Here is a 21,314-nt window from a genome sequence, read left to right as displayed (position 1 = left end):
CACTAGTAGCTGTGTGACCCTGAGCAAATTTGCCTCAGTTTCCTCATCTGTAAAATGAGGAGAAAGAAATGGCAAACTACTCCAGTATCTTTGCCAAGAAGAAGCCTAAATGGAGAAGAGTTGTTCATGACTGAAATGACTGAACAACAAAAATAAATCGTCTTGCTACACTTGCTTGTTTTGGTGATTGGTTTAGTAGTCATGTCTAGGTACTTTTCTCTGTTCCTCTACATTTTTAAAGCAAATGCTTACTTTTTGAAAAAAATTAATAAATTCATTTTTAGTTTACAACATTCAGTTCCATAAGCTTTTGAGTTTTAAATTTTCTCCACACTCTCTCCCTTCCTCCTCCCCAAGATGATATGCAGTCTGATATAGGCTGTACATAAACATTCACTTTCAACATATTTTCACATTAGTCATGTTACAAAGAAGATTATAACCAATGAAATGAACGATGAGAAAGAAGAAACAAAATAAGACAAAAAGGAAAGAGAGCAAATAGTATACATCAGTCTGCATTCAAAATCTGTAATTCTTCTTCTGAATGTGGATAGCATTTTCCATCACAAGCCTTTTGAAGTTGTCTTAGAAGCTTGCATTGCTGAGAAGAGCCAAGTCTATCAAAGTTATTCAGTGCTCCCCTCACTCAGCGTCAGTTCATATAGGTCCTTCCAGGTCTCTCTGAAGTTTGCTTGCTCATCATTTCTTACAGCACAATAGTATTCCATTACATTCATATACCACAGCTTGTTCAGCCATTTTCCAGTTGATGGGCATCTCCTCAGTTTCCAATTCTTGGCTACCACAGAAAGAGTTGCTATAAATATTTTTGTATGTGTGGGTCCTTTTCCTATTTGTACAATTTCTTTGGGATACAAACCTACAAGTGTTACTAAAAACAAATGCTTATTAACTGACAGACAACATATTGAATAATCAAGATGTTTTGATCCCAGAGGGACTGAGAGATACTGCTCTGTATTGTCTGTGAACTGAAATAATTCTGGTTCAGGATGTCCTATGCAGAACCAGGATGACTCTCTTATTCTTTACTTGGAAACTTGAGAAAGGGTGATTTTTGAGAGCAAGGACACCTTGTGTAGTCCGGTGAAGCCTGCAGGCCCCTTCTCAGAATAATGTTTTTAAATGAATAAAATAGAATGTATAGGAATACAAATGAGCCCAATTATGTTGAATGATAGGTATCAAAATATTTTCAGTGCCTCAGGTTAAGAACCCTTGCTTTTTGAGAGAGTTTTCAATGTTGTTTTTTCAGAACCTGGAGATAGTTCTTAGTGCAATAAAAATTTATTAAGAATGACAATAGCTTTTATTTGTGTATTGCCAAGGCAATAGTCACAGCACCGTGGGTGACTATGAATATGCTGGTATCCCAGTGTATAACAGACTCTCAGAAGACAGAAGAAAAACATTTATTCAGACACTATAAAGCCAAATCCATCATAGTTAACCAAGAAGTCAATACACATTAGCACTGCTGGGGACAAAGCCATTCCCAAGCCTCCCCCTCTCCTACTTCAGGGCCTCCCCCTAAACAAACACTCACAAGATTAGCTGTGCCTGCCTGTCTCCTCTCTCCTCCATTCCAACTGTTCTCACCACCTTCCTCCCAGCTCTGCTTCACCCTTTCTACCACAAGCTCTTTCTACCACACGTGACTTAGACTTTCATGTGATTTAAGCAAGTCACATGGGCCTGTTAATTAATGGGAAAGATCTTCCCATTTAAATTACCATTACAGTTTATTGTCCAACCTTGCTTCTAGCTCCTTGAAACTTTACCTGAGCTCAACTTGTCCCTGCATCCTTTTCTTTTAGACTCCTACTCTCTTGAGTTTTTTATAGAAAAAGAGGAGATAAATTCCATTTCTTTAGCTTCTGACATATTATACACCTAGTTTTTGATGTAAATTGTCTTTAGCTTATCATTGTAAACTCAGTATATTTATGCAATTTAAGCTTCTCCTTTCATTTCCAATCCATTCTGGTCACCGTTTTTTTTTTCTGGACTGAAAGTGGAGAAGAATACCTTTCTCATTAACCTTGTGCCCAACTATCTCAACTCAACAAGGCATTGTGAATTATAGGAGGTAAGTCTCTTTGGCTCTCTTCAAGGTTCTAACTCTTTCTCTAAGAACCTCTGACCAAGATCCTCTTGGGCCTCTTATACTTGGGTGGTGAGACCTCAAGTACTAAATCCTTTTGCCAATTGGCAGCTGCAGCAGCCCAGTGTGGGTGGGCCCAGCTAACCCTCTGTGTCTCGAACACAATCAGAAAAAATCAGACTATGGCCTCTGGTGAATTCCAAGATAAATCCTGAGGCCTCACCACAGCAGTCTAGCCTAAAGGTGAAGAAAATGGAGACAGTTTTTCTGGAGAGCACAACAGAGGATTTTCTTCCTCCCAGATCTCCCCTAACTAGGCCCTTTTGCTCCATATCAACATCAGTCTTACCTCCCAAGTAGTAAATTAGTATATGTGATCTACCTCACGCTCTGATTCTCCCTCTTTCTAGTCTAAGCAAGATCAACAAAAGCTATTTGTATCTATCATGTATGGTACACAGTTACTGGTAGCAAATAAATTCAGGGTCACTCTGGAGGTGGCATGTTATCATGAAAAAACCCAGTGAATTTGGAACAAAGAGACTTGGATTCTAGTCCTAGTCATGCCACTAACTATCGTTAGTAAGTGATTTCTATTTCTTCATCTATAAAAGGAGGAGGCAATTTAATTGGGATGTTTGTTTTATTAAGTTCAGAATAAAATAAATAAAATTTTTAAAAAAGGAGTTTAGATTCAATGATCTCTATGGCCTCTTCTGGTTCTGAAATAAAGACGTTCTACATTGACTTTAACATGACAGTCCAAAGCCCAATTAGTATTGTTTGCAATGAGGATGTATTTTGAAGCTCAGAAAAAAAAAAAACTTCTCTCACAAATTTAAGTTCAGCTAATGCCACTAGGTGGCACTTTAAGGACATTACAGGAAATTATCTGGCTAGTATTTATTTCTTGGGAAGCCCTTGAATATGAAATAGTTTATTTATTTTTATAGCTGACCTCTCTAACCAGCTGTTCCCATTTTTATAGTCTGTCTTCTCTTGATGAACATGATCTTTCATGCAGGAAGAGCTGAGCCAACCCGGAGTGACATTTATCACAATCCAGATGTCATATGTAAGGAAAAGTTGTCATCTTGTCTCCAGATAGAGAGGGGAAGGGGAGGGAAAAGAATTAAAAAAAAAAAAATCACTAAGGTAAAATGCTCTGTAATTTAATGCCAGAACTTATGAAGCATTTCTAAACACAAAAGATGGAAATAAATCTAATTCTCAGGCATTATTATCAAGAATCATTGTGATAATTAGACTGTCAGGGCCTTAGGCCCACATCTGGATTTTAAGAGCCATATGGCCCACATGCCTTTGAGGATCTGCATTTAGGTATGAGAATGGTAAATGTTATAACTGTGTGTAGCGCTGGAAATCATGCAGGAAGTATAGGGTCAACCCCGATTCCATCTTGGCTTTTCAGATCAAATTGTCCAGCTATTTATATCTATCATGGCATTGGGGTCTTCTCAGTTGGTTGTGCTGAAGGACTTTCATTTCCATGGAGATGGTGGTTCTTGGAATACCATGGCAACATGAGACCTTTCAGACTAACCCCAGTTGTTCTGAGTACTCTATTTAATTCAATTTAAGAAGCAGGGAGTGTCGACAGCATGCAAGGCACTCAGGTGGATACTGAGTTTACGAAGGCAAAGCAATACAGTCTCTGCCTGCAAGAAACTTATGCTTTACTATAAGGAAATAAAACATGCTCACAGCATGCTCATCCTTTGAGGAGGGAATTTCCTTACAGTTGTCTTAACTGCCATGCGTTTCTTGGTGAGTTCATCTTTGATCCATTTTCTAAACTACCTGTTTTTTTTCTCACCAAGATTATATGCTTCTCAAAGGCAGGGAATTGTGTATTCTAATTACTGAGAATTCTATGTCAGTATGCCAGGGACATTTTGTTAGTAGGGAATCTCCCTCCAAGCTGATCACAACTTCTATAGTCTTAGAGGGTTCCCTTAGGTTGGAGAAGGTCAGTGACCTGCCCATGGACACTCCACTGCTTAGTGTCAAAGAAAGGTGTTGAACCTAGGTGGTTGTTTGGTCATTTCAATCATATCTAGCCCTTCATGATCTTTTTTGGGGATTTTCTTGGCAAAGATACAGCAATAATTTGTTGGTTTTTTTATTCATCATCGTTTTATAGATGAGGAAGCTGGGACAAACAGAATTAAGTGGCTTGCTGAGGGTCCTATAGCTTGGAAGTATCAGAAATTGGATTTTGAACTCAGGTCTTCCTTGACTCCAGGACAGGCACTCTACCCACTGCTCCATCTAGCTGCCTTTCCTACCTTGTAATAATTCCTAAATAAGTTCACCTTCAAGCAGTTATCTTATAACTAATTATTTATTGTATTGCTGATTATTAACTTCTAGCTAATAATTATAATTTATTAATTATATAAAACTATATGAAAATTATACAAAACTTATTAAACAAAAAAAAATTGAGTTAAGGTTAGGAAAACACTTCACCAGTTGTCAGCTAGTAAACATTTGTTAAGTTATGTGCCAGGGACTGTGCTAAATGCTGGAAGATCAGCTAGTCCAACTCCTTCATTTAAAATGTGAGGAAACTGAGGCCTCAAGGACAAAAGAATTGCCCAGGATCAGACAGTGAATTATAATAATTATAATGATAGCTCGTTTCCATAGTGCTTTAAGGTTTCCTCACAACTTTGTGAACTCGATATGGCAGGACCCATTTTGCATCCCTGTTTCATAAATGGGGAAACTGAGACTTAGAAAGGTTAAGTGGCTTTTCTAGTGTTACACAGCCATGCTGTGCACCTGACAGTGGAAATAGGGCTCAAACTCAGGTCTTCAGATTAGAGACAGTTATGTGGTGAAGTGTCTAGAAACAGCTCGGGGCCTGGAGTCTGGAAGACCTGAATTCAAATCTAGCCTCAGATACTAGCTCTATGACCCTGGAAAAGTTACTTAAACATCAATCTGCCTTAGTTTCCTCAACTGTAAAATGGGGATCATAATAGCACCTACCTTCTAAGGGTTGTGAGGATCAAATGAGATATTTGTAAAGCACAGTGCACCTTGGCATATAGTAGGCCCAGTATAAATGTTTGTTCTCCATCTTCTTCCTCTTTCTCTATCTCTCCCTCTCCTTCCTTTCCCCTTCCGCTTCCCTCCCCAGTCACATTCCAGGTCCAAAGCTCTTTGCGTTGATCTAAACTGCTTTACCCATAGTAAGGGTTCAATAAGTATTTGGTGTGATTTCATATGAATTGTTATAACCTGCCAACTGGATGAAATTATGCAATGTAAATATTGTTTACTTATTGTTTAAATATTTAAATGTACTAATGTGTTTATTGAGAAGAAAATGAAGTTAGGAAACAGGAACATAAATAGATTTTTTTTTTTTTAATTTAGCTTTTAACATTTATTTTCACAAAATTTTGGGTTCCAAATTTTCTCCCCTTTTATCCCCTCCCCCCCCAAACCCAAGCATTCTAATTGCCCCTGTGACCAATCTACTCTCTCTTCTATCCTCCCTCTCTGCCCTTGTCTCTGTCTTCTCTTTTGTCCTGTAGGGCCAGATAGCTTTCTTGACCCCTTTACCTGTATTTCTTATTTCCCAGTGGTAAGAACATTACATTTGATCCTAACACTTTGAGTTCCAACTTCTTTAGCTCCCTCCCTCCCCACCCCTTCCCCTTGGATGACAAGCAATTCAATATAGGCCAAACCTGTGTAGTTTTGCAAATGATTTCCATACTAGTTGTGTTGTATAGGACTAACTATATTTCCCTCCATCCTATCCTGTCCCCCATTACTTCTATTCTCTTATGATCCTTTCCCTCCCCATGAGTGTCGACCTCGGATTGCATTCTCCTCCCCATGCCCTCCCCTCCATCCTCCCCCCAACCCTGCTTGTGCCCCTGTCCCCCACTCTCCTGTATTATGAGATAGGTTTTCCTATCAAAATGAGTGTGCATTTTATTCTTTCCTTTAGTGGAATGTGATGGGATAGACCTCATGTTTTTCTCTTGCCTCCCCTCTTTATCCCACCACTAATAAGTCTTTTGCTTGCCTCTTTTATGAGAGATAATTTGCCCCATTCAACTTCTCCCTTTCTCCTCCCAATATTTCTCTCTCACTGCTTGATTTCATTTTTTTTTAAGATATGATCCCATCCTCTTCAATTCACTCTGTGCACTCTGTCTCTATGTATGTGTGCGTGTGCGCATGTGTGTGTGTGTGTACTCCCTCCCAGTACCCAGATACTGAAATGTTTCAAGAGTTCCAAATATTGTCTTTCTATGTAGGAATGTAAACAGTTCAACTTCAGTAAGTCCCTTATGACTTCTCTTTGCTGTTCACCTTTTCATGGTTCTCTTCATTCTTGTGTTAGAAAGTCAAATTTTCTTTCCAGCTCTGGTCTTTTCATCCAGAAAATTTGAAAATCCTCTATTTCATTGAAAGACCATTTTTTCTCCTGAAGTATTATACTCAGTTTTGCTGGGTAGGTGATTCTTGGTTTTAGACCTAGTTCCTTTGACTTCTGGAATATCCTATTCCATTCCCTTCGATCCCTTAATGTAGAGGGTGCTAGATCTTGTGTTATCCTGATTGTATTTCCACAATACTTGAATTGTTTCTTTCTAGCTGCTTGCAATATTTTCTCTTTCACCTGGGAATTCTGGAATTTGGCCACAATGTTCCTAGGAGTTTCTCTTTTTGGATCTCTTTCATGCGGAGTTCTGCGGATTCCTTGAATATTTATTTTGCCCTCTGGTTCTAGAATCTCAGGGCAGTTTTCCTTGATAATTTCATGGAAGATGATGTCTAGGCTCTTCTTTTGATCATGGTTTTCAGGTAGTCCCAGAATTTTTACATTGTCTCTCCTGATTCTATTTTCCAGGTCAGTTGTTTTTCCAATAAGATATTTCACATTATCTTCCATTTTTCGAATCTTCTCGCTATGTTCTGTGATATCTGTCTTTCTCATAAAGTCCTTAGCATCCATCTGTGCCATTCCAGTTTTGAAAGATCTATTTTCTTCAGTGAGCTTTTGAATCTCCTTTTCCATTTGGCTAATTCTGTTTTTGAAAGCATTCTTCTCCTCATTGGCCTTTTGAACCTCTTTTGCCAATTGAGTTAAGCTAGTTTTCAAGGTGTTAATTTCTTCAACATTTTTTTGGTTCTCCTTTAGCAGGGTGTGGACCTGCTTTTCATGCTTCTCTTTCATCCCTCTCATTTCTCTTCCCAGTTTTTCCTCCACCTCTCTAACTTGATTTTCAAAATTCTTTTTGAGCTCTTCCATGGCCTGAGCCCATTGGGTGGGCTGGGACACAGAATCCTTGATTTCTGTGTCTTTGCCTGATGGTAAGCATTGTTCTTCCTCGTCAGAAAGGAAGGGAGGAAGTGTCTTTTCTCCGAGAAAGTACCCTTCAATAGTTTTATTTCTTTTCCCTTTTCTTGGCATTCTCCCCAGCCAGTGGCTTGACCTCTGAATATTCTCCTCACACCCACCTTGCCTCCTGGTCCTCCCAGCCAGCGTTTGGGGACTGAGATTCAAATGCTGCTTCCCGCCTTAGGGCTTTTGGCGGGGGCAGGGCTGCTATTCAGTGTGAGAATTAAGTTCAGATGGTCAGGTCGGGGCAGGGCTGCCTCTCAGGCTCTGTTCCCTCAGGGGGTTTATGCACAGACCTTCCACAATGGATCCAGGCTCCCGCCCGCTTGGGGAGCCCCTGTCTGCAGCCGCCTCTCAGCTTCTATCTCCCGGGGGGGCCCAAGCCATGGGGGCACCCCACTCCCCTCTCGACCCGCCAAAGAGACTCTCTCACTGACTGTCCTCACCTGTGGGTGCTCCACAGCTTGTGCTGCCACTGGAGATCCCGTCTCTAAAGCCTGCTCGGATCTGTACCTCTCGGAGCCGCGGCCGCCGCAGGTCTGGGCTGGGCTCCGCGTCTGCAGTGCGACGGACCTTTTGCGAGAGGTTTGCAGTTCCCTCTGTGGGTGGAGGGACCCGCGTGGCCGCAGGAGATCCCGTCCCCGTAGCCCACTCGGATCTTTTCCTCACGGTGTCGCGGCCACTGCAGGGCTGCACTCAGCTCCCAGTCCCAGCGCCCAGTCCGCAGCGCGAAGGACCCCCCGCGAGAGGTTTGCAGGTCTCTCCGGAACAGAAATCTCCCTCGCTCCAATTTTCCGTGGCCTCCGGGTGCAGAATTCGCCGTAAGTTACTCCCCTCTAGCCGTTCTGTGGGTTGTGGGTTTGGAGCTATGTGTATGTGCGTCTTTCTACTCCGCCATCTTGGCTCCGCCCCCTCCGTAAATAGATCTTTCTAAGCCAACTCTCTTGCTTTGGCTCCAGAGCACTTGAGCCAAAATAGATGGGTAGATTGTTGACCAAAAGAATGGTGGGGTCTCTGCCATTATAGATTAAGGACTACATTTCTCAATGTCTCATTCTGTAGAAACCAGAGACAGATTGGAAGTAGGGGCTCCTAGAAGAAACTGACCTTAAGATTTGAGCATGGGAAGCGTCCATGGGGTTGGCAAAGTGCAACTCAAGGGCCAAATCCATGATCCTGGAGTTTGCCGACCCCTGCCAGCTTAATTTATTTTGTAGATGAGGGAACTGATGGTCATAGTACTAGTAAGTAGAGTCTGTATTCAAGTCCTCCAACTTGAAATCTAATGCTGTTTCCACTATACTGTTTACCTAGGGGGATTGTCTGATCCATCTTCCTTCTTGGGGTTCATTTCCTCAGATTATCTCTAGATTTAATCGCTTATCTCTGGCCCCCTGCTGTGCTGATCTATCCCCTATCTCCAGCAGGGTTGTGCCTAGCCTTTTTCTACCATATATATCTATATCTATATCTGTATATCTATCTATATATACACAGACCATCTTATTGGAGAAATTTATGGGGGATAAGGAGAGATTTATAGCTCCAAGAAGTATAGAGCATCATTCCATATCAAATATAGTTTAAGTAGAAGGGGGAATAGAGTCAGAATACATGAGGGCAGTTATCTAATTTGCACATCTGAAAACAAAAGCTTAAGTCCTTTAAATGATCTGATTTCAGCGTTTTGGGTGGAACCTGGTGGTACTTACCTGTAATTTCTCCTGGAGAAGCTGAGGTTGAGAGAGGTGGGAGGAAGGAAACTCATCTTGGAGCAACTGTGCAATCAAGAAGATTGAATCTGCACAATGGCCCTATCCAAAAGTTCTGTCTCTGCACCTGGAGTCCAGCATCTCTCTATCAGGAGGTGGGGGGCGTTCACCACTTTATTTTTCAAATGTACTGCTGGCCTGGGTGCTTTCCAACTTTGAGTTCTTTTGTCCCATAATTATCCTACTCATCCCTTGGTCAGGATACTCATTACCTCCCAACGCATCCCATTCAACTTGAGCTTTGAATGGTAGAATGATTTTCCCTATAGGATATTTAAAGTTGCCGTCAAACTCTAAGTCCTGTTTCTGCTTTCTGCAAATAAGTAAGCAAGTCTTATTCTTTTTGTAAGTAATAGATATCTTCAACTATTTTCTAAAAAGTTTTTATTATAAACTAAAAAAACATCAGTAAACACAAAGACTTTCGTTTCATGTACAAAGGCCAGAAAAAGATAATTTACATGAAATCATTAATCTATTTTTTACAGCTTTAAATATATGTATGTATGAATGAATGTATACATATATGTGGTTAAAACTACACTGACTGAAATTTAATGTGGTAGTACCAACATTACCCTGTTTGTCTCTCTTTCTGAACTTTCTTCTACTCTCATCTGTGTAATTTTTAAAAATGTTTCATTGCATGGCTTCAGCTAGTGAACATGATCAAAAACAGACCTAAATCTTTTCTTCTTCTGGTTAAACTTTATCCACTTCTTTCATCACATCCTGTGATGACTTGGGTTTGAGCCCCCATACCATCCTAGTCACCATTGTTTGGACACACTCCAGGTTCCTCCTAATCTCTGCCTAATCCCTCGTTTCCGTCAAGCCTTGACTCAAACCACATCTCCTGCAGATGTCTTGGTCTCCCTGTTGCTATGCCTTCGTCTCTAATGCTGCCTTCCACCTACTCTGTTTTTATCTTATATGTACTGATTTTTCTATATGCTGACATTTTCCCTTATTGTTCATTTATTTGACTCTTCATGACCCCCCTTGGAGTTTTCTTGGCAAAAAATCCTGGAGCAGTTTGCCATTTCCTTTTCCAGCACATCTTACAGATGAAGAAACTGAGGCAAACACGGTTAAGTGATTTGCCCAAGGTCACACAGTTAGGCAGCGTCTGAGGCTAGATTTGAACTCAGGAAAATCAGTTTTCCTAACTCCTGACCCAATGCTCTATCATTGTGCCACCTTGCTGCCCTAACGTATGCTTAAATACTGCTTAACAGAAAAAATATACTTCATCTGAAAAAAAACCTAAAGAATGTGTAGTAATATATCTCAAAGAAAAGACGTCCAAATTTGAAGGTATCAGAAAAACTACCTTCTCAAAATCTAATCTAAAGAAACCTTTTACAGAAAGATTTGTTGACCCTCTCTGTGATCCAGGCTTTTGGCCTTCCTTCCTACATTATCCCTCCCATCTCTGTGCCTTCTCACTGGACAACCCCTTCTCTCCCTGCCCCCTTCCCTGAAGGTGTTCCCTCTTTATCTCTGCTTCTTGGAATCCCATGTTGCCTTTAAAATCAAGTGCCCCTTGTACAGGAGTCCTTTCCCCTACATCCTGTTAAATATTGAGGATGACTTTTTTTTCCTTTGTATTCCTAGCACTTATATTACAAGAACTTGCACATAGTAAGTGCTTAATAAATGCTTGTTGTTCAATAACTTCTTCAGATGTTTTCAATAACATAGCACCTAGAATTGGAAATAACACTTAAGTGTGATTTAACCAGGATGGAGCATAGTGGGAACATAAAATCCCTTGCTTTTTCACTATTTCTTCTAGAGTAACACATTAGCTTGGGGGAAGAGGGCTGCTTTGTCACACCGCTAACTTATTGATTCACTAAAACGCCATCTTTTTCACATGAACTGATCTACAATCTTTCCATCTCTGCCACACACACATACCATACTGTACTTGAACAGTTATTTTTAAATGCAAAGTTCAGGACTTTACACTTACTCATTAAATTTCATCTTATTAGATTTAGCCTGTTGATTCAGCCTATTGAGATATTTTGGGATTCAGGTCCTGCCATCCAGTATATTAACCATCCCTTTCAGATTTTTCATTCAGACATTTTCATAAACACACTATCTTTGTCTTCATCTAAATCAACAATAAAAATGAACAGAATGGCTAAGGAGAGACCCCTAGTGGGATCTCTGTCCAGGGAGATGAATTTGGTCAGTCAGCCAGTTCAGCCTCTACCTCCAATCCAGACTAATGCCATCAACACTCATTGAGTGCGTACTATGTGCAAGGACTGTACTAAATGCTGGGGATAATAGGAAGAAAAACAGTCTTTGCCTTCAAAGAGCTTGCTGTCCAAAAAGGGAGACTCCACTCAAAAGGAGGACACTTGCCTCAGACACTTACAAGTCACTTAATCCTGTTTGTCTCAATTTCCTCATCTGAAAAATGATCTGGAGAAGGAAATGGCAAACAGCTCTAGTATTGTTGCCAAGAAAACCCCAAATGGGGTTGTGAAGAGTTGGGCATGACTGAAACAACTGAACAACTCACAAAAGGAAGCAGGAAGAACAGAGTCTATCAGGAGGTACCAATTTCTGCCTTCTGTAAAAGGAAGGCATTGGGAGAAGTTTGGTACTCTGTCCTCCAGCCAATCAGAAGGGAGGTGGTGTCAATCAAGGCTTCAGTTAGCATCATGATGGTGAGTTTAGAAATGATAAGCTTTTTCTAGGAGGGTCATCTTGTTCTCTGGTGTTGAATCGGGCAGATGCAAAGTGGAGTGAGTAAAACATTTAAAAGTATTGCCATCAAGTACTGCCTTCATTCTTCTCTTTCCTGTCCAGTAGATATCATAATAGTTGACATGTACATGGTGTTTTAATGTTTGTAAATTACTTTACATACTTAATCTCATTTTCCCTTTACAACAACACTGTGACACAAGATGCTAGAGGCATTATTATCCCCATTTTATAGATGAGGCTCAAAAAGATGAACAGACCTGCCCATGAACCAGAAGTAAGGTTTGAATCCAAGCCTTCTTCTCACTGTACTATCCTGCCTTATGAGAGACTTTCTCAAAGCCTTAACTGAAGTGTAGATATGCGTTGTGGATATAATTTCCCTGACCTACCATATTAGTTGTTGTGTTGTGCAGTTGTTTTCAGTCATGTCCAATTCTTCATGAACCTATTTGGGGTTTTCTTGGCAAAGATACTGGAGTGTTTTGCCATTTCCTCCTCTGGCTCATTTTACAAATGAGGACACTGAGGTAAACAGGGTTAAATGATTTTGTGGGCCACAGAGCTAGTAAGTGTCTGAGGCCAGATTTGAACTCAGGGAGGATGAGTCTTTCTAACTCTAGGTCTGGCACTCTAGCCACTGTGCCAGTGAGCTGCCCCAAGATTACTACATTAGTAATCTTGGCAAAATGAGAAATGAAGTTCTTCTGGTTCAGCTTGTTTTCAGCCAACATATTCTGACTCCTAATGACCTGTCTTCACTGTCTGAGTTCATAAACCTGTTCTTTAATAACTTACTCTAATATTTGGGCTGGTATTGAAATCAGTCCATGTCTTTCTTCTCTTTGAAAATCAGGACTGTCTATGTTTGTCTGAAGCCAGGTGGTATAATAGATAGAATGCTAGGTTTGGAATCAAGAGGACCTGACTTTACTAATAGGCTGTGTGAAGCCAAGATGGTGGAGTAGAAAGACACACATACGCAGGGTCTCCCCACACAGCCCATAAAATACCTGTAGAGAAGGATTCTCAACAAGAAGTGGAGAACAGCAGAGTGGAGGAGATTTCCAGCCAGGGTGACCTGAAAGGCCCACAGGAAACATCGGTTGCACTGGATGCGGAGCCCAGCCCAGCCTTGGCTGCACGTGGCGCGGCTTGCGAACAAACCCCTCGGGGGTGTAATTTCCAGTCGCAGCAGCAGCAGCAGCAGCAGCAGTTCACAGATCCCTCAACCCACAGGCGCCAAAGGTCAGTGACGGGGTTTTTTTAAGCTGGCCAGGAAGGGAAAAGAGCCTTCACATACCTCCGGCCTCAGGCAGCGGCCAGTGGCAGAGGCCACGTTGACACATGGCAGCAGTTCTCAAGGTAGCCCCTACAGCAGCCCGCATCCATTGTTGGATCGTGAAAACCCCTGGGGTCACTGAAGAGCTGAATTTTACCTCAGCCCTATGTAGAGGCCCTGAAGGAGCTGATCTCTGTCTCACACTGAATGGCAGCCCTGCCCATCCAGCTTATCTGAAAATCAGCCCCCAGTGCTGACTTGGAGGAACTGGAGGCCAGGTGGCTGTGGAGAGGAAACTGCTAAGATTCTGGACACAAAAATCTCTCCTTGCTTCCAGATCAGTGTACATGCTTGATTGTGCCACCTTGGAAGAACTGAGATCTTACAGATTCCCAGAGTATACCCCACTCTTAACAAAGGACCCAAAAGTCAAGTAACTGGTTGGGAAAATGCCAAAAAAGGGGGAAAAAAAGTAAGACTATAGAAGGTTATTTTCTTGGTGAACAGATATCTTCTCCCATCCTTTCTGATGAGGAAGAACAATGCTTATCATCAGTAAAGACATAAAAGTCAAGGCTTCTGTATCCCAAACATCCAAAATAAATATTCAATGGGTTCAGGCCATGGAAGAGCTCAAAAAGGATTTTGAAAATCAAGTAAAAGAGGTGGAGGAAAAACTGGGAAGAGAAATGAGAGAGATGCAAGAAAATCATGAAAAGCAGGTCAATACCTTGCTAAAGGAGACCCAAAAATATGCTGAAGAAAATAACACCTTGAAAAATAGGCTAACTCAATTGGCAAAAGAGGTTCAAAAGGCCAATGAGGAGAAGAATGCTTTCAAAAGCAGAATTAGCCAAATGGAAAAGGAGGTTCAAAAGCTCACTGAAGAAAATAGTTCTTTAAAAATTAAAATGAAACAGATGGAGGCTAATGACTTTATGAGAAACCAAGAAATCACAAAATAAAACCAAAAGAATGAAAAAATGGAAGATTATGTGAAGTATCTCATAGGAAAAACAACTGACCTGGAAAATAGATCCAGGAGAGATAATTTAAAAATTATGGGACTGCCTGAAGGCCATGATCAAAAAAAGAGCCTAGACATCATCTTTCATGAAATTATCAAGGAAAACTGCTCTGATATTCTAGAACCAGGGGGCAAAATAAATATTGAAAGAATCCACTGATCACCTCCTGCAAGAGATCCAAAAAGAGAAACTCCTAGGAATATTGTGGTCAAATTCCAGAGTTCCTAGGTCAAAGAGAAAATATTGCAAGCAGCTAGAAAAAAAGAAGTTCAAGTATTGTGGAAATACAATCAAGATAACACAAGATCTAGCAGCCTCTACATTAAGAGATAGAAGGACGTGGAATATTATATTCCAGAAGTCAAAGGAACTAGGACTAAAACCAAGAATCACCTACGCAGCAAAACTGAGTGTAATACTTGAGGGGAAGAAATGGTCATTCAGTGAAACAGAGGACTTTCAAGCATTCTTGATGAAAAGACCAGAGCTGAAAAGAAAATTTGACTTTCAAACACAAGAATGAAGAGAAGCATGAAAAGGTAAACAGAAAAGAGAAGTCATAAGGAACTTACTAAAGTTGAACTGTTTGCATTCCTACATGGAAAGACAATATTTATAACTCTTGAAAACTTTTTTCAGTGTCTGGGTAGTTGGAGGAATTATACACACATACACATACATAGAGAGAGAGACAGAGAGCACAGGGTGAATTGAATAGGATGGGATCATATCTTTAAAAAATGATGGAAAGAAGGGCAATGGAAGGAGGGAGCAATTAGAAGTTAACACTCTTGGGAAGGGATAGGGTCAAAAGAGAGAGCAGAAGAAATGGGGGGCAGGATAGGATGGAGGGAATTATAGTTAGTCGTACACAACACGACTATTATGGAAGTCATTTGCAAAACTACACAGATATGGCCTATATTGAATTGCTTGCCTTCCCAAAGGGAGTGGGTGAGGAGGGAGGGAAGAAGACAAGTTGGAACTCAAAGTTTTAGGAACAGCTGTTGAGTATTGTTCTTGCAACTAGGAAATAAGAAATACAAGTAATGGGGTATAGAAAGTTATCTTGCCCTACAGGACAAAAGAGAAGATGGAGATAAGGGAAGGGAGGGATGTTAGAAGGGAGGGCAGATTGGTGATAGGGGTAATTAGAATGCTCGGCATTTTTGGGTGGGGAGAAATGGGGAGAAAATTTGGAACCCAAAATTTTGTGGAAATGAATGTTGAAAACTTAAATAAATTTAAAAAGAAAAAAAAAACAAAAAAAACCTTATAGGCTGTGTGACCCTGGGCAAGTTGCTTAATCTCTATTAGCCTCATTTTTCCATTGATAAAATGGGGACAATAGCACCTATCTCTAAAGGTCACTATGAACATTAAGTGAGATAATATTTGTAAAGTGTTTATTATTATTAATTATTACATATTTGTTATATATATAGTATATATGTAAAATATAGTGAATTATTATTAGTTTAGCCCTGTGACATCTCTCCTGTTCTTCATTATTCTTCAAAGAACAGTGCCTTGTGGCTAAGGGCTGCTAGGTGGTACAGTGGAGAGAGTGCCAGGCCTTAAGTCATAAAGGCTCATCTTTTTGAGTTCAGATCTGGTCTCAGACACTTACTAGCTGTGTGACCCTGGGCAAGTCACTTCACCCTGATTGCCTCAGTTTCCTCATCTGTAAAATGAGCTGGAGAAGGAAATAGCAAACCACTTTGGTATCTTTGCCAAGATAACCCCAAATGAAGTCACAGAGAGTTGGACAGGAGTGGAAAAACAACTGAGCAACAATGAATACTTACTTGCTTGTTACTTCTAAGATAAAAATTACTTTAAAAAATTATACACACACAGAGGACGTCTAAAATCCTTTAGTGCAGGGCTTTGCCCACCATAAGTACTCAATAAGTTGTATTGATTTGGCCCTCTTAAGGTTACCTTTTTTTTAACATGATGTTACTTTTAAAAAGATGTTTTCTGAATGCCTTTTCTTTTCTTATCAGTCATTTCTCAATAGATCCCCCCACCAACACGCACACATAGACACAGACACACACGCGCGTGCAAAACACACACTGTGCCACCATTGTATCTTTCATTTTAAGCAAGAAAAATAGTTCTACAAAAGCATCCTATACAGCTGAAAGGGTATATTTACCTTCCTTTACCTCTGGGCCCCCACATCTCCAGTGACAGGAGAGAGGCATATTTTGTCATCTGTTCTCTTGGGCTGTTATTAGTCGTTACAGTTCATCAGGATTTGGCCGTCTCTTGGTGTAGTTTTTGTTATGCCACTGTTATCATCATGTGTATTAATAAGAATAGCTAACATTTATATAGCATTTATTATGTGCCAGGCACACTGCTAAGCACTTTACAATTATTATCTTATTTGATCCTCACAACGACCCTGGGAGGTAAAAGCTATTGGTTACACTCATTTTACAGATGAGGAAAGTGAGGCAAACAGAGGTTAAATGATTTACCCAGGGTTGCACAATTCATAAGTGGTTGAGCCTGGATTTGAACTTATGTTTTCAGGAGTTCAGGCCTAGTGCTGTGTCCACTGCTCCACCAAGTTCTGTTTACTTCACCCTAAATTATGAGTTGGTACTAGTCTCCTGAAGTTTCTCTTGAGATATTTCTGTTTGTTACTTCTCTCATCATAGTAGTATTCTGCTATTTTCAAATACTCCAATTTGTTCATCCTTTCCTCAAGTGATAGGCACTCACTTTGTTTCCAGTCTTTTGCTGCCACCCAAAATAGCAAAATATGAATATTTGACCTTCCAGAGTCCATGCTCAGTGGTTAGATCCCTAGTTAAAGGGTATGAACAGATTGCCCTCACAGTCATCCATTCTTTCTATGTCTCCTCCATCCTCAAACAACTTGACCCCTAACTTGACCCTGTCATGCCCTCAAGTTCTATCTCTGATAACTTCATTTTCTCTGCTGACTCATCAATAAGATTAGACTTGTTCACTCTGTTCCTTTCCTTTTACTTACTTTTCTGATTTCGGTCCTCATCGTCCACATGAAACAACTCTCTCCAAAGTAACCAGTGATCTCATCATTGCCAGAGCCAATGACCTTTTTCAGTTCTCTGCTTCCTTGACGTCTCTATAGCATTTAACACGATTGACCACCTTTTTCTGGATTCTTACACCTCTGTTGGTTGTTGTTGTTGGTATTTTGTTGGTTTTTTTTTTTTTTTTTTGATAATGGGCAGCCCTAAGGACAATCGATTAGAGAAGGGATAGATTGGAAGCTGCAAGATCCGTGAGAAAGTTCCCATAATATAGTCTGAATGAGAAGAGATAAGAACCTGAAGTAGAATGGTTGCAATAGGAATAGAGAGGAAGACTTGAAAGCCAGAGAAAGTTCTTAGAAATTTGTGACTGTTCAGATGTGGAGGGTTCCTAGCTATGCTATTTGGTGTCTGAATGACCATGATCAGTTTAACTTAATCACTTTTTAAAAAAATTATTAACTTATTTGTTTTCAGTTTTCAAAAATCAGTTCCATAAGTCTTAGATTTTCTCCCCCTTCTTCCCACCTCTCTCCCCAAGATGGCATGCAGTCTTATATGGGTTCCACACATACATTCTTATTAAACACATTTTCACATTAGTCATGTTGCATAGAAGAATTAAAATGAATGGAAGAAACCATGAGAAAAAGTAAAACATAACATAAGAGAAAATATTCTGCATTCCAATTCCATAGTTCTTTCTCTGGATGTGGATGGCATTTTGCCTCAAGAGTCTTTTGGGAATGTTTTAGATCCTTGCATTACTGTGAAGGGTTAAGTCTACGAGAAAAAATCCTTGCACACTGTGGTTGTTATTGTGTACAATGTTCTCCTGGTTCTGCTTCTTTCACTCAGCATCAGTTCATGTAAGTCCTTCCAGGCCTCTCTGAAGTCCTCCTGTTCATCATTTCTTATAACACTGTAGTATTCCATTACATTCATATACCTCAACTTGTTCAGCCATTCTCCAGTTGGTGGGCATCCCCTTGATTTCCAGTTCTTGGCCACCAGAAAGAGAGCTGCTGTAAATACTTTTGTACGTGTGGGAACTTAATCAACTTTTTAAAATTACTTATAAATTGGGGATTAGATTAGATGCCCTCTAAGTCTCTTCCTGTATTAAGCCAATGATCATTCTCCATATCATATGGAAAAGACAGGATTTTTAATTTCAGTTCTGGCACTTAATAGCTATGTGACCATGGGCAAAAAGCATTTTATGGGTAAGGAAACTGAGGTTTAGAAGCATCAAGTAATTTGGCCATGATTAGTTCAGTCATTTTCAATCATGTTCCACTCTTGATGACCCCCCCATTTAAGGTTTGTTTTTTTTTTTTTGGCAAAGATACTGGAATGGTTTGCCATTTCCATCTTATTTTACAGATTCAGAAACTGAGGCAAACAGGGTTAGGTAACTTGCCCTCCAGTTAGTGTCTGAGGTCTGATCTGAACTCAGGTCTTCCTGATTCCAGTCCTGGTAGTCTATGCACCATGCCACCAAAATCCCCATTTGCCCATGGTTACAAAATTAAGAAGTGTTGTAAGGCTAAAAGCACTTTGTAAAAGGCAGTACATAGAGAAATGTGAGTTTTTGTCCTTTTACCTTGTGTTGAACTTCTGTTCTCCAGCTGAATAAAGACCAGGCAAGATATACCAACCTCCTTTTTGACTGAAATGATCAGTATTTCTCTTCACAAGTAATGGTTCCTGGCCCTTAGGCAAACAGTTGTTCAAGTGTCTTTTTCTGGAAATCATCTCTTAACATTGCTCTCTATGCCATGTTATTTTGTTCCTTATCTCCGAACTTAGGAAAACATCAATTGGCAGTTATTGTTGTGAAGTTACTTTTATTTAATGCTTCTCAAAACAACACAGTCACAGAATTTCAATAGTTGAAAAGATCCTCAGAAGCAATCTAGTTGACCTAATGAAGTAATCCCTTCTTCAAGAGTTATTTTAGCTTTCCCTTAGAGAGTTCTTACAAGGAAAAATCTACTCCTTCCCAAGGCATCACATTCCACTTTTGGATAGCCCACATTAGAGAGTTTTTCCTTGCCCTTTGTCTTTCTCTACCATGGTTTCCTTGGTAGGTGGTCTTCCAAAAACAGACAATAATTTTGTTTTGTTCTTTAAATACCGTTGACTTTGAGCTATTGTTAACTTACTTAAGATTTTGGGTTGACTCGATCAGGATTCTTTTATATTCATGATGACTCATATTTTTATATTCCTCTAAGATTTACTAAGTGCTTTCTCCCAGTTTGGAGCTAGAATTATTATCCCCACCTTATAGATGAGGAAAACTGAAGAAAACCCCATTGTTACATAGCCACTGTGTTTCTGGGGCTAGATTTGAAATCAGGTTTCTTATTGCTAAATCCAGAGTTCTTTCTATACGTAGCTGCCTTCCTCAGGATAGCTTCCTTTTGAGAATGACTTCAAGAATGATTTTAAACAATAATTCCTTCATTTAGAGAGTTACATTCTGCAGACTTTCTCCAGGTTCGATTTTATTACCCTTTGAAGTTCAGCACCTTTGTGAAACATTCATAGACAAGATGCAGTATTTGTTATTATAAATATGCTGACGAAGGCTTTGCTTTATTTCTCCTTTTCAGATGATCTTGACTATGCAGTTTCATAGATTGCAAAAAAAAAAGAAAATCAGGAAATAAACCCCAGATCTAAAGCAGAGAACAAGTGCAGTTTCTAGAAATGATTTTTTTAAAACTAATGATAACCAGTCAGAACTTTTGGATGAGGGTTTAGGTGAAGATTTGAAGAATAAGATGGTAATCATGAAAAAATAGCTAGAGGCCACAGCAGGGGATTTATTTGCTCTTTGCTATTATGGTCACAATCTGGATGGCTCCATAGAATTCCAAATAATGTTTGAGACTTGATGTGTTCTTTTCCCATTTCTGAATCATATGACTGTTGTAACCTCTTATCTTCTACTTAGAATTCATCTACTTCTTTGTCTATGGAATGTAGTATCCAGGTACGTTTCACATGGGATTTTCCAAGCAAGACAATCAATAGCTTTAATTTGCCCAAAGGTAAATTTGGCTACATCCAGATTTACAAAAGGTAACGTCTTATGTAACTACTGCAGAATTTATCCCTTTTACCTAGTTTCTAATATCCATTCAGTCAACAATATAACAATATATAGTTACCCTCCAGTAATTTACTGGAGAGTAACTCCACTGGGAAGATGTTACATATATCCATATAAAACAGACGACATATAAAACAGGCAAGTGTCAAAATGAGTAATTTGGACAAGTGCTTTGGAAGTTTAGAGAAATTAGAAAAGAGTTTGGGGCTGTGGTCATTAGGAAAGTTTTGTGGGAGAAATGGGATTTGGGGTAGGTCTTGAAGGATGTGTAGGATCTGAATTGGGAATAAATACTGGTAATATTGAGGGGGCAAGAAAGAGCCTGGTTGTATTGGGGCAAATGATCAATGTGGAGTGAAACGAAAGTAAAGAAAAAGTTTGGAATCTTGAATGTTTGGCTAAGATAATATGAATTTTAGATTGTAGGCACTGGGGAGCCATTGAAGGGTTTTGAGCCAGAGAATAAAATTAATCTGACTGTAGTTTCCATTTGATTGGAACTGGGAGATACTGGAAGCTGGGAGAAGAGTTAGAGGGATCACATGTTCTTAGATTTAGAGTTGAAAGGGACCTTTTAGATTGTTGAGTCCAACTCTTTTGTTTTACAGAATACTGAGGCCCAAAGAAATTAAGTGACTTGCCCCGGGTCACAGAATTGCTAAAATATCTTGAGGGAAGATTCCAACTCGAGTTTTTCTGCCTCCTAGTTCAATGCTTTATCCATTATGGCATTTAACCTTTGGCTCAGGTTCAAACTAGAGGTGCTGAGGCCTTGAATTAACAAGACAGCTTTGGAGCCTTTTGAAAAAAAAAGAGCTTACCT

The 21,314-nt window shown here is 39.9% G+C and overlaps 1 protein-coding gene across 24 annotated transcripts in view; it reads left to right on the top strand.

Annotated features, from left to right (window-relative positions):
• REPS2 (RALBP1 associated Eps domain containing 2) overlaps positions 1–21,314 on the top strand; it is a 268,261-nt gene that overhangs the window by 228,230 nt on the left and 18,717 nt on the right. For 14 of the 24 annotated variants that reach the window (XM_072614244.1, XM_072614253.1, XM_072614242.1 and 11 more), the window contains one exon: positions 20,333–20,371. The exons of the other annotated variants lie outside the window; for them this stretch is intronic. In XM_072614244.1, the coding sequence (XP_072470345.1) occupies positions 20,333–20,371 (39 nt within the window). The remainder of the gene's footprint in view (positions 1–20,332; positions 20,372–21,314) is intronic. 24 annotated transcript variants of the gene reach the window in all.

The sequence above is a fragment of the Notamacropus eugenii genome, chromosome 5 (assembly GCF_028372415.1).
Source record: "Notamacropus eugenii isolate mMacEug1 chromosome 5, mMacEug1.pri_v2, whole genome shotgun sequence".
Lineage (NCBI taxonomy): Eukaryota > Metazoa > Chordata > Mammalia > Diprotodontia > Macropodidae > Notamacropus > Notamacropus eugenii.
Note: the sequence above shows the minus strand (reverse complement) of the source record. Positions and strands in the feature narration are given on the sequence as shown.